This window comes from Zootermopsis nevadensis, unplaced genomic scaffold (assembly GCF_977971745.1).
Source record: "Zootermopsis nevadensis isolate Lab colony 2312 unplaced genomic scaffold, Znev_1.0 Znev_ptg000012l, whole genome shotgun sequence".
In the NCBI taxonomy this organism is placed as follows: Eukaryota; Metazoa; Arthropoda; class Insecta; order Blattodea; family Termopsidae; genus Zootermopsis; species Zootermopsis nevadensis.
Genome location: NW_028259144.1, coordinates 1944082 through 1957062, shown reverse-complemented (window position 1 = coordinate 1957062; position 12981 = coordinate 1944082). Strand labels below are relative to the sequence as shown.

General features: G+C 39.3%; 3 protein-coding genes across 8 annotated transcripts in view; 1 reads left to right on the top strand and 2 right to left on the bottom strand.

Annotated features, from left to right (window-relative positions):
• LOC110840259 (uncharacterized) overlaps positions 1–12981 on the top strand; it is a 341537-nt gene that overhangs the window by 225813 nt on the left and 102743 nt on the right. The gene's annotated exons all lie outside the window — the stretch shown is intronic.
• On the bottom strand, positions 682–3707 carry LOC110840251 (E3 ubiquitin-protein ligase sina). Of its 3 annotated transcripts, none has more exons than XM_022085142.2 (3): positions 3603–3707; positions 1821–2167; positions 682–1250 (listed from the first exon to the last, which is right to left on the bottom strand). In XM_022085142.2, the coding sequence occupies exons 2-3, from the start codon at positions 2145–2147 to the stop codon at positions 792–794; spliced, it is 786 nt and encodes a 261-aa protein (XP_021940834.1). In that variant the 5' UTR covers positions 2148–2167; positions 3603–3707; the 3' UTR covers positions 682–791. The 3 variants fall into 3 exon arrangements, with proteins under 3 accessions (XP_021940834.1, XP_021940835.1, XP_021940836.1); XM_022085143.2 differs by lacking the exon at positions 3603–3707 and adding an exon at positions 3464–3595; XM_022085144.2 differs by lacking the exon at positions 3603–3707 and adding an exon at positions 3131–3446.
• The window catches only part of LOC110840254 (putative E3 ubiquitin-protein ligase sinah), a 516698-nt gene continuing 510660 nt past the window's right edge, over positions 6944–12981 (bottom strand). For all 3 annotated transcript variants that reach the window (XM_087348270.1, XM_087348269.1, XM_087348271.1), the window contains one exon: positions 6944–8191. In XM_087348270.1, the coding sequence (XP_087204396.1) occupies positions 7408–8191 (784 nt within the window). In that variant the 3' untranslated portion in view covers positions 6944–7407. The remainder of the gene's footprint in view (positions 8192–12981) is intronic.

Below are 12981 nucleotides of genomic sequence, written 5' to 3'. Positions count from 1 at the left end.
ATGGAAAGGATACACAAGGAAGCTGTCGCCGTCTAATTTAAGGTTGGCCACCAGCTCAAAATTTTTAATGTGTGTTTCAGTTCTTACAATAAGTAGGCCAATACGTTTGTTGTGACACATTATTTATTGTAGACTGTATCCTGTTTTATCAAAGTTTCTGTTTCTTACATTAGTTCCCAAAGCTGCCTAATGGTACCAGCACTTATAAAATAGAGCATTTTACAATATAGCATCATTACCGATTATGCTTTTGGCCTCTGGGAGCACATTAACGGCAAAATATTCCTAAACTGTATGCTATTAGGCGTACACACCAAACTTCTTGGACTTTAATCCGAAGCTCATCTAAATAACTTTTGAAAATTCGGTCCGTACCGCAAAGTAAACAACTCATCACCATTACAAAGATCAACTGGTTAATGTTGATAATGGAATAATCGCTGTTTACACTGAGAATCATAAGAACCACATGAATGAAATATGTGGGTAAAACAAAGTTATTGAACGTTAAAGCAGGTGGTACATATAATTACCATTCAGCCTGAAGTGTTGAATAACGGGCCGTACAGAGCAGACACGTTTGATGTGTACCTAAAGACGGCGACACAGCTTTAGAGTGGTATGTAATGTATGTCACTCGGAATGTTTGGAAAGCAAATAAAATATGACGATAATGCATCCTTAATTTCTCAATATTTTCATTGTTTACTATAATAGATACACATCTATTATCATACATTCACTATTGTTCACTGCATCCAGTTTTGATACACTGAACATGCAATTACATTTTAATTCAGTTCATTTTTGGATATTTCCATCTGAAACTTTAAGTTATTTTTCATGTTCACAAAATTCTTGACAACATCAAAATGCAATTTAAGACATTTGCCAGTTTCTCGAATATCGTCCATACTGTCCACAAAACTTTGAGTCACATGGCATATCGATATACTTCCCATATCGTCTTTGTTATCGAAAATCATCTTGTATCGATATTTTGCTGAATTTTCCCTTGGGCCTATATATTGCAGTACTCCATAGAGAGTACCGTTCTTTACTGAGAAATATCGATAGAATATTTCACCGTAAGCGAATATGATGTAGCAGTACCTTCGAGCAGGCTTGATGTCTACCAAGCCAGTCATAAATTTTCCCTTGTATTCGTATGTCCATTCTTTGTGCGAATTTGTGAGATGCTTCTTCAAGTCTTGCAGATTTCCACCCCAAGAACAGTTGACTGCAGGCACCTTGAAAATGTCAAAATAATAAGAGCACCTCAGTTGTAGAAAAACATGAGTGTGTGAACTGAAATATCCTCTTGATTGCCCTCACCCCAAAAAAGTTTGTGTCCATTACATAAAAGGGCGGATTTATAACTTGTGTTGGGCAAGGCCGTGGTCTAGGCAACACGGAGTTTTCCTCCGTGGCATCCCAACAATTACTCCATTCACACACAGAAGAAGGCAATGGCAAACCACTTCTGGATCATCTGCCAAGAACGTATATGAACAGGTCCCAGTCCGAGAAGAGAAAAGGATGGAAGGATCCTGTTCATATGGACCTGTCGTCAGACAGAACACTAAATAAAAAATAAATAAATCTGTAACCTTGCAATCAGCGACACGTAAATAAACACCTCCTTGTGGACGATCATAACTAAATTGAATAAAAACGAGGCGTTCAAGACTCACGTTTACTTATACTTCTTATTTTTTGTGTGCACAGAATACGGCCCTAAATTTGTCTCGTGTTTCAGAAACACCCTGTACATTCTACGCTGTAGATTCAGCGGGAGATCTAAAATTGTAATGTATTACCTTTCTTAACGGGCAGCCATACACGTTGTACGAACAGACCTTTTCATGTTTATTCTTCATGTCCAGTGTGACCTTCTTAGTGCATCCGTACTTCGAATAAGTGCAAGGATACTCGATCTGCCTCGCTATTTTCTCTAAAGCGACATTCCTTATTTTCACAAATGGTTGTCTGCAGGTAGGGCATTGGTTTACTTTCGGTTTGCAGCTGGGACAGATGTTGTGTCCGTTAGTGCAGAAGACGATAGGTGGCAGCATGTATTCCGTGCAAACCGGACACTCTAGCTCACTTAGTAGGCCTTGCCTTAGGTCACAGGAGATGGTGTTCATTGTTGAACGGGTTCACTGTGCTGTAACCAAACATTTTGATAACAATGACAATGGGTTCACTGTACTGTAACCAAACATTTTGATAACAATGACAATTGGTTCGCTGTACTGTAACCAAACATTTTGATAACAATGACAATTGGTTCACTGTACTGTAACCAAACATTTTGATAACAATGACAATTGGTTCGCTGTACTGTAACCAAACATTTTGATAACAATGACAATTGGTTCGCTGTACTGTAACCAAACATTTTGATAACAATGACAATTGGTTCACTGTACTGTAACCAAACATTTTGATAACAATGACAATTGGTTCGCTGTACTGTAACCAAACATTTTGATAACAATGACAATTGGTTCGCTGTACTGTAACCAAACATTTTGATAACAATGACAATTGGTTCGCTGTACTGTAACCAAACATTTTGATAACAATGACAATTGGTTCACTGTACTGTAACCAAACATTTTGATAACAATGACAATTGGTTCACTGTACTGTAACCAAACATTTTGATAACAATGACAATTGGTTCGCTGTACTGTAACCAAACATTTTGATAACAATGACAATTGGTTCGCTGTACTGTAACCAAACATTTTGATAACAATGACAATTGGTTCGCTGTACTGTAACCAAACATTTTGATAACAATGACAATTGGTTCACTGTACTGTAACCAAACATTTTGATAACAATGACAATTGGTTCACTGTACTGTAACCAAACATTTTGATAACAATGACAATTGGTTCACTGTACTGTAACCAAACATTTTGATAACAATGACAATTGGTTCACTGTACTGTAACCAAACATTTTGATAACAATGGTTTCATTGGATCATTGTGATTTAAATTGTGTGAGACGCCACATCACACCATTTAAACTCAAGGAGACAGTTCCAATTTCTGAAACACTTCGTTTAAGAATACTAGACGATGGACAAAGTCGAGAAATTCAGCAATAATTATACCTGAGCCATAAGATGCCATTCCACAACCTGTTTCCTCAAAAATGATTTTTTATATTTTCCTTCTGTCTACATCTTCCCAGTGGCCTATTCTCGTCATATATTCCGACCACTCACTTCCAAAAAAACAATTATTTTAGAATTCAGTCCGTACCGCGTAGAAAAGTCACACTTTACTGCTATAAAGATCGGTTGGTTAATGTCGTCGCTGTGTAGTCTGAGAACCATAGGAACCGAACAAAGAATTACTGGTTGTGCCACGTGGCATTAGACACTTCAACGAACGACGTGTCGAAGAAACCGCTTCATCTGTTACGAAAAACAAATTCGACTTACGTGTCACATCCTTTGGAGCGCAATCCTACGTGCAACAAAGCGTTTAGATTATATTTCGTGCTTCTCGTGATCATTGACGTGGCTACTATGGTAAGTTAACCGAACTTATTAACAATTACGTAAGCTTTTAGAAACTTGCCTTTGTGTTTTCAGCAGAAGTCGCGTTCTGTTGGTTAAACCGAGACTGCAAGACTTTGAATGGGTGTGATGAGCTTCTGCGTTGTGATAAAACTCCTTATCTACCGATAAATAATAATTCACGTGACAAATATTCCACTCCTCTGAACCATCCAAAGCCAAAGCAAAGAATAGCACCTTTCGTGGCCTGTGGCATGTTGTGCTGTTTCCTACGCTATATACTTTACACATTACATTTTTACGTCGAGTAGATTAGTGTAGCTAGTAAGGCTTCAGACACCGGTAGAGTCACGAAAGAACATTATGTTCGATGTTGTCCATTGAGATACATTTTCTCGACGTTTCTGTTTCATCGACGTTTCTGGAGTTTATTATTATTATCATTATTATTATTATTATTATTATTACTGAGAACGGTCGGGATTCGATCAGGCAGTCACCAAGGTACTTGGACCACCCTGTGGTCTAAACTTGGTTTAGCGTACAAGGCTAGCATTTCAATGGTCCAGACTTCGATCCCAACCGTTGTCACTAGTAGTAAAAAAGTGTCAGTATTATGACGACCAATCACGTTACAACTTGAGTAGTCATCACTCGACACTTTGTTTGTATCGAACGAACATCAGACAATAGACAATATATCCAATAAAATATTTCTATGATTCAGAATAGTAAGTCATTTAAGAGATATCCGGTTCGATTCTCTGCTGACTTAGCAGCTAATCTGACTGAAGTTCATTTCCGCTGTCCGGCCTGTGCTGGGATCTCGCCTTGAAATCTGCCACGTCCAAATTATTACTAATCCTTATGTAGACTTAATCACCATTCTTGATATTTGTAATATATTTTTTCGTTTCTTGACGATTCCAATTATGCTGAAGGGAAGGAGGTTAACCCATTCGTAACAAACTTGAAGCGTCGTTAAATAAGATCTCGTGCGTTACTAATATCGTAACGTACAGTTTGAAACAGGGGGGGTCCTGTACCATTGTGACACACTTTACGTTTTGGTATAATACGTCATTGGTTGTTGAACGTAATTGAGGATAATCTGACAATTATACGATCGTATAGGAATTTATTATCCGAACTAATTGAAGAGGACATGCTTTGGATTATAAATTTAATCGGATTGTCCGACAACAGCTTCCGTGCTTGCGGGATTTAGTATGTTCATTACCGTGACATTCCGGTTTCGAATCCCGGTCTGGTCGTAAGTACAGTCCACGACTGTAATCTTGAGACTTGCGGGGGTGAGGAAGTGGGGTGAAGGAGGAAAGCGCCTGCCTTTGACGCTACAGACTTCCTGCATTCCTTGCAAGTCTCAAGATTACAGTCGTGGACTGTAGCTGAGTATTAGATGGGGCTTGTAAGGGCTAAATTAATAAACAAATTAATTTTCGTAAATGATGAAACAAAGGGAGCTCACTTTAGAACCGCTGTCGAAAGAACACAAGTAGACAGCCTGTACAGTTGTTTACCGCATTGATTTACCGTGGGCGCTGGTTACAGATAAGACCTCTTTATCTGTTTGTAATTCCCATCCCAGTGAGACACTTCATAAATTCCTGTCACATGCGGAACTCCACCTCTGGACATGTACAAAGTGCAAGCAAGGATACACCCTTACCCGGAAATCGGACATTCTCTATTTAAGCCAGTTGGCTCGATACTCGACACAGATAGGACATTTGTTTTTCGTTATTGCATCCCGACGGGTCTGGTTCAGCTGCTTTTTCCAGGGGTAAGGCGACCGGAGTGTGAAGTAGGTACTCACCTCCATCCCGAGTTGTAATGCCGTGTATCCTGGTCGATTTGTAGTGTGTCCGCAAAACCGTCAACTTTTTTAAGGACTCTGACGTATGAAATTAATTTTAAGAAGTGCCGTAAACTTGGAAAACCTAAACCGCTTTGTTAACAAACAGTTTCCAAACAACTTATCTGTGGAATGTCGCATTTTACTAGTCACTTCTCTCGAAAAGAGATGGTCGTTGCAAAATTAGTCTTACGATGACGACAGAAGACTTACATTTATGCTTATAGCCAATTGCCATCTGCTTTCGTACTCATTACTTTGCATATAGCTCAGAAATCCTGCACATAATTTTCGTTTGCTTCTGAGAACAGCAATTTATTTTTAATTCAAATATGTCACCGGGATATTTACAACTGTAATGACAATTTGGTGGAGTATTTTATTGTACAGGACAACAGCGTTTTCAACCCTTCAGAACCCACTGGTTACTTTTTGAACCACGTGCGTCAACAACCATTTACTTTAACCACACAATTTTGTATTTGTGGGTTCCGTATGATTCTCAGAATAAACAGCGTGAAACATATTGCCTTTGTAATATATATGGGTCATTTAGACGAGTTTTTGTTTTCGTGGTCTAGGCAACACGGAGTTTTCCTCCGTGGCATCCCAACAATTACTCCATTCACACACAGAAGAAGGCAATGGCAAACCACTTCTGGATCATCTGCCAAGAACGTATATGAACAGGTCCCAGTCCGAGAAAAGGATGGAAGGATCCTGTTCATATGGACTTGTAGTCAGACAGAACACTACAAATAAAACAAACCTATAATTATTTGGTTACTCAGGCCAATTACCCACAAACATCAACTTGAAAGCTAATACTTTAGTAAAGTCGGAACAATATTAGTGAACTAACGTTCTCAAAGTGATGGCGTTTCCTCCATAAAGGATGTCAAGTTGCTGTTGTGTGTTGCTCAAGATATGACATCATCTGACATACAGGTCTCTTTTTGTCTAGGTAGGTAAAGACAGAAATTAATATTTTACCTATGAGAACCCAGGAGCTGAGATTTCCAGTGTCATCCCGATGTTCCTAGTGAATATGATACTGACGTTGATGAGAACTCTCACAGCTTAACGTGGAATCCGAACCACAATAAAGGCGTAGTATTCTCAATACACACAAAGTTTTTTGGCTTTGGTGTTAGACATGAGAAGAGGGGAGGATAGGATATGTGATAAAATTAACGCTGGACTCGCGTGTTATCGAATTCAATACCTTGTGTACGGTGGACCTCATGTCTAGGCCACCAGGTCCTCAATTGTGAAATGACATTTACACAACACCACAAGTGGGATCTACAGGTACATTGCGTTTTCAAATGTTTTATGGACGTGTCTATAAAATAATTACCAAACGACGTCCGTCATTGATGGTCACCTGTCACGTTGTGTATGCTATACACGTGGATTCTGTATCATCTAAATGATGTTCTGTGGAGTGGAACATGTTCAAGTGACGTATTAGTCCTTGAGGTTAACAAGCAAATGTAAATATATAATATTGATTGTGTAAGGAGTAAAAAGTGTTTATTTCAAATTCAGCAATGTTGTATATAAATGTTAACAAACACTTGAACTATTCATTATACAGTACAATACAATTATTTCTTTGCTAATTCATTGCATACAAACAGAAGGTAAGGAGGTAAAATTGTCATGTGTTTAATTAAGCACCACGCCATGAAGACGTAAGGGGAAGTGGATATACAGCTCCACGCATTCTTAACTGGATACTCAGACTCTTTAGAGCTACTCTGGGCGTGGAGGTAAAGATAGGAATGCCTGTCTCAACCAGGAATCGAACCCCATAGCCACTCATATAATTGACTGGGCTATCCTGTCCTAAGCATATAAAACTTATAAAAATTTCTTGTTTCTACCGTGATCGAGTAAAAAACTACCAGATTCAAAGTAAAAATGTCATTAGTACCTTTACTTACATGGACAAACTACTGATAGACAGACAAGCTGCATTCACTGCTTAAACTTGAAAAATTTCTAACGTGTACGGCAATTTGCCACTTACTATGAACCGTTTTAGCAGATCACACGGAAGCATGATGCCTTTCCCTGGCGCAAAAATATCCTCAGCAATACTGGAAGTGACTTGGCTAACCACGATGTTCTCAATACTATTCGACTTGCTGAAACATATCTTGTAACCATACTTAGAAGCATTCTCCGGCGCTCCAATATACCTGACACTAAAGTAACAGCAATTGTTCTGTAATATATAAATATAGGTATAAAATATTTCGTCATAAGCGAAGACAAACTTTCGCTCTTGCAACCCTCTGATGCCTGTTTCCATAACAAGATCTGTAGCATCATTCTGTTCAGTTACGTAGTCACTGTGTTTTTCCAGCAAGTGTTCCTTCAAGTTCCTGTAAAGATCTCCCCAGTCACAACTCTTTTCATTGGCAAAGGGACACGTATAGGGAGCATAAGCGCATGCAGCCTTGTGATCCGTCATGAAATTCAGGTAACACATTTCACTACAACCAAACGCTCTGGAAGTACAACGTTGTTTCACGTTCCTGGCCATACGTTCCAGGGCCAAATTTCTGATATTCACAAACGGTCCTCTGCAGGATGGACAAACCGTCCTTGTAGGTTTGCATGTAGAACAGATGTTGTGTCCGTACTCGCATGAGTGGATAGGTGGCAGCATGAGCTCCATGCAGGCCGCGCACTCTAGCTCCTTCAGGAAATCTTTATTCAGGTCACGATTAAAATTCTCCATTGGAGTCTTGAAGCAGGCAGACCTGTTTCAAACCAAAGCAAATTGAAAAAGTAAAACCCCTGTGAGTGACAGAACACGAATACATTCATTCGAAAGGGGGAGAGGAGGCAGCGTTCCTCATATTCAAAACCCTGAATCAACATCAGGGCTTTTCTACCTTTCAATACTTCGGATCACTTCTTACCGAATTGCAGGTCGCAATTTGTTGGAACTTACTGCCAGTTTATTAAAAATCCCACAAATTTGTTATGCAAGGAGGAAAGGATAAAAAAAATGGTTATAAAATGTTGAAATGACAGCCACAAAGGAAGGTATCAAACGAAGAAGGAAGCGCGAGTGGTGGGGATAATATTAAAATGGTTCTCACAGAAATAATACGATGGTGGTTTCAGGATATGTACTGTTGATAGGCTGTTTTGAATATGTTTATGAATTATTGGGTTCTGTAAAAAAGATTTGTTATGACAGAGTAATCTGTTTATGAACTAAACTGTCATAAACAAGTTAATATTTTTTTCAGTTTTCTCTCAGATAAATTTATTATTTATGTGAAATCAAATTTTGTTTCAGGCATAAACAGAATTAAAACTTGAAATATTTTAAAAATTTAGATAGGTCTTGCAAAACACATCAGCAGATCGCGGGTTGGGAACCTGTGCCCTATATTGATCAGGGGTAAGACTCCTAATTACCGCTGTTCGTGCGTAGTGGGTAAGAAAAATCCACCACTTTGTTCTGCATTCAACATTTTCATTACCAGTAACTTCATTCTTTTTGGAGGTTTACTGACCATACAGAACTCCAGGACCCTAAACTCAATGTTAACTGCACCTCAAAAGTTTGCATGACCACGGTGATAGTGTTAATAATAACAGTAATGGTAGCCCCTAGTGACATGTTCTGATCATGTCATGCAATTCTTTGAATTGGTTACGAGATTATTTGGAGGACGGACACACAGCAAACTAAAGTACACGAATGGGATATTAAATTAAGATGATATATTCCACAAAGTTAAAAATGCATGAGCATTAATTTTAACTTATTTCTTCGCTTAATGAAATATGGTCTGTATAAATGAAACGCGATTTGTTATTTCTTTTGTCAGTTGTGAATACGTAACGTGTCTCCTGATTTATTCTAATATGCGCTTTGATTTCAGTTAAAACTCTTACCTTTGTAGCACGAAGTCACTGGGAAGCCTTTGATTCCGGTCCTGTGCTTTGTCGAATACTAACTGGCTCACAGACGGTTCGCTCTCCGCTTACCATGGCTCCTCGCTTACCTTCCGAGAAGATAAAGACATGCTGATGTTGATTCTTTTGCAGCTGTTGAAATATACGTCGTGCTAATTTCTCTTGCCATGAATAAAGCCATTCATTTAGAGAATAAAGTCTGCTTCTTAGTATCTGCGCTTCATATCCAATGATTTCTCCCTCCCTTTTTCAAAGTCTCTCTACCCAGAAGATGGAAGAATGCTTTAAAAGAGCCCACGCATGCTATTCTGGGAAAAAGGAAAAAAGTAAGGAACATTCATATTGCAGCATAAGATGTGAGATAAGGCACATGGATGAAATAAGATTAGCGAAATCTGTTAATGGATTTTGAGGTAACGCAAAATGAGAGATACCAAGGCAGAATATAGAACCATGACGCAAGATTTATCTGGTGGCTTATGGTGGTCTTCAGGGCAGTGTAGGGAAGTTTTATGAGGACTGTGTCGCCTCCATTTTTAGGACAGAAATGTTGGTAACCACAATAAAGACTGCATGCTATATAACCCACAAAACTACATAACCAACATTCTCACTACAGTAGAACCTGAAATCTGAGTACGTATTTTGAACTACACTTTTCAGAAACTTTTATGATTTGGTATTGGTCTAGCGGTTAGAACGCTGGCCTTGTAATCCTGGGGTCTCGGGTTCGATTCCCGGCGGTGCCCGAATTTATAACTTGTGTTGGCCAAAGCCGTGGTCTAGGCAACACGGAGTTTTCCTCCGTGGCATCCCAACAATTACTCCATTCACACACAGAAGAAGGCAATGGCAAACCACTTCTGGATCATCTGCCAAGAACGTATATGAACAGGTCCCAGTCCGAGAAAAGGATGGAAGGATCCTGTTCATATGGACCTGTACTCAGACAGAACACTAAAAAAAAAAAATCAGATGTGATCAGGAAACCTCCTCCTAACTTACAAAAGACCAACGTAGAAGAAGCAGGTGACTTGGAAGATCTCTGTAAAGAGGGGAACTTTCTTTATTGTCCGTAAGAAGTCATGCAGACCTCACGAATTCTACAAATACGTATTCAGTGTGTGAAATCTAATTTATTCTATTTTATACAACCTCCACCAGTCACATACAATCGAAGGATGAACAACATAACTTCTGAATTCCTGTACAAATGTTTTGCTCGCTTCCATGATTCTCCATTGTTTGAATATTTACGCCAAATTGCGTGGTTTAAGAATGATAGAACGTCATTGATCCTGTTCGGCATTTCACTAGGCTTTTCTTTTAATCTGGAAATAGTAACTCAATTCTCCGTCAACCACGGTATATTTTATTACTTCAACTGGCAACATGATGCATTTACATGTGCTGTAGATTTCATTTTCATCCTCGTTGGCACTTCGACACCCATGAGTGATCTTGATGAATGTATCCTCATGGTCCTTAGAATCAAATGAAACGGTGTAATAGAATCTGCCAGGATCTTTCTCAGTTCCTATATACTGTGTTAGAAAATACCATATGTCATTAATGACTTTAATCGAGCGAACGAAAACTTCATTGTGGGCGAGGATTACTTGTGTGTAGTTTTTCGTGACATCGTAATTTTGAATCTTGACGTACTGAACACGTTCATTCCATTCGTGAATGTCCTGCTCGTGTTTCTCTTTGACGTGTTTTACAAGAGCTTCTCGAGAGAGCCTGACCCTGCACTGCAGTGGACAACTAAATGTCCCATAGGGGCACAGTGCCTGGTGTTGCGTGATGAGTTTTGCTCGCCTTGTTTCCTTACATCCTAAAGTCTGGTATGTGCAGGGAAAATCCAATTCAGCAGCAAGTTTCTCGAGGGACAGACATCTGATGGTTGTGAACGGGTGTCTGCAGGTTGGACAGTGTTTCATGTTAGGTTTGCAGCTCTTACAGATGTTGTGGCCGTTAACACAGAGGCTGATCGGTGGTAACATGTACTGCCTGCACACCGGACATTCCAGGTCGCTGAGGAGGGTGTGGCGAAGAAGTTCTGAAGCAGCAGTGTCCATTGGTTTCAAGAACATTGAAGCGATTTTCTGAAAAGTAATTATAGATGTTATTTGTCTGTTTTAGAAATATATCTGAGCCTAGGTGCAAAGCATCTACAGCATTTACGAGGTCTGAGGGATTTCTTAGTGTCTTTCTTAGACGACTGGTAGGAATAATGTGGCTCCCTGCATAGTCCTACATTAATGTCCTTCGTAGTACAGAATCTGCATTATTTTAATGACGTAATGTGTTTGAGGCACGAAATCATTCTAAATAAAATTAATTTTAAAAGTTTAAGGCTGACCTTATGCTGTTTAGCAAAATGATTGCAGTTTATTCTGGCAATCACGCGAAACCCATAACACAATCTGTGGGCACAATCCACAGTCACAGGTGTATGTAGTTACCATTATCCTGTCACACCAGTAGGGTCTTCGCATACTGTTTATTTCCAAAGACTTCGGGGGTGGCGAATTTATCTCCGTTTTCAGAATAAGCATGCCAATAATTTTTCAGGTTTTTGGCGATACCAACAACTGAAATTATAATTATTCTTAAATTTTTACTTTAACCTTTGTGCAGCTTTATCCAATGGCTTGTGATGTTGAAGCTACAGGATGAAGAATCTGCGGGCGCAGTGTCCATCCGAACGGCCAAGTCCCGTGTCTACCGGGAAAAGACTGAAGAATCTTCTTCAAGCTCATTGCCAGTCAGTTGCACCACCAGACTCACAAAATGTACTTACCTGAAATGAAATCTGTAAATCACAATAATTCGCAGCAGTTCAGAAATCGGCAAGCACACTGCGCCAACTGACGTTTTTCCTCCTATATCAGTCTCCATTCGTCACGGGACATATCTGATAGTCAGCTGATGTCTTTATCAGTCTTGAATCATGTGCTGTAGAACGCTCAATTCTCTGAACTGCGTCTGAAGTCAATTATATATTTACTTACATTTTCGTTGCCTGCACTTAAATTAAGTACGGTGTTCGGAAAGACGGGGTATCTCTGATTATGAAATACTGTATTGAGGGATGCTTTCTGGGTCCTTGGCATTGAAACGAAGCCCGACGCCACCACATTCCATTCAGAGTAATTTAGATTCTAATGAGTTGCCATGGAAACCGTGTTGAGAAATCAGAGTCGACAACACTTTTTAACGCGTCCGATATCAACAAAGAAATTTAACATCAAATCAATACAAGCGTCGGTGTAAATAATTAAGAATACTTCTTAAGACGATTCGCTTTAGTGAATATGACACTAAACCTTCTCCTTGTGATCCTCTGCCTTGGTAGAAATAATTCGGCCTCGTGTAAACTGATAAAATTCGACACACATATTTTCCAGGGCCATCCTTAACCATATCACACGCACTTCAATCACAGATTATTGTACTCATTGTAACAATGGTTTAGGCGCAATATTAATGCAAACAGAGCGAGACATCGTGTAAAAATACGTCTTAAAGGTGTAGTGTGTAATGGTGTGGAATTCGGTTATGTGGCCTTGACATTAAATCCGGTGGCATGCTCCGGAAAACCCAGTAATGA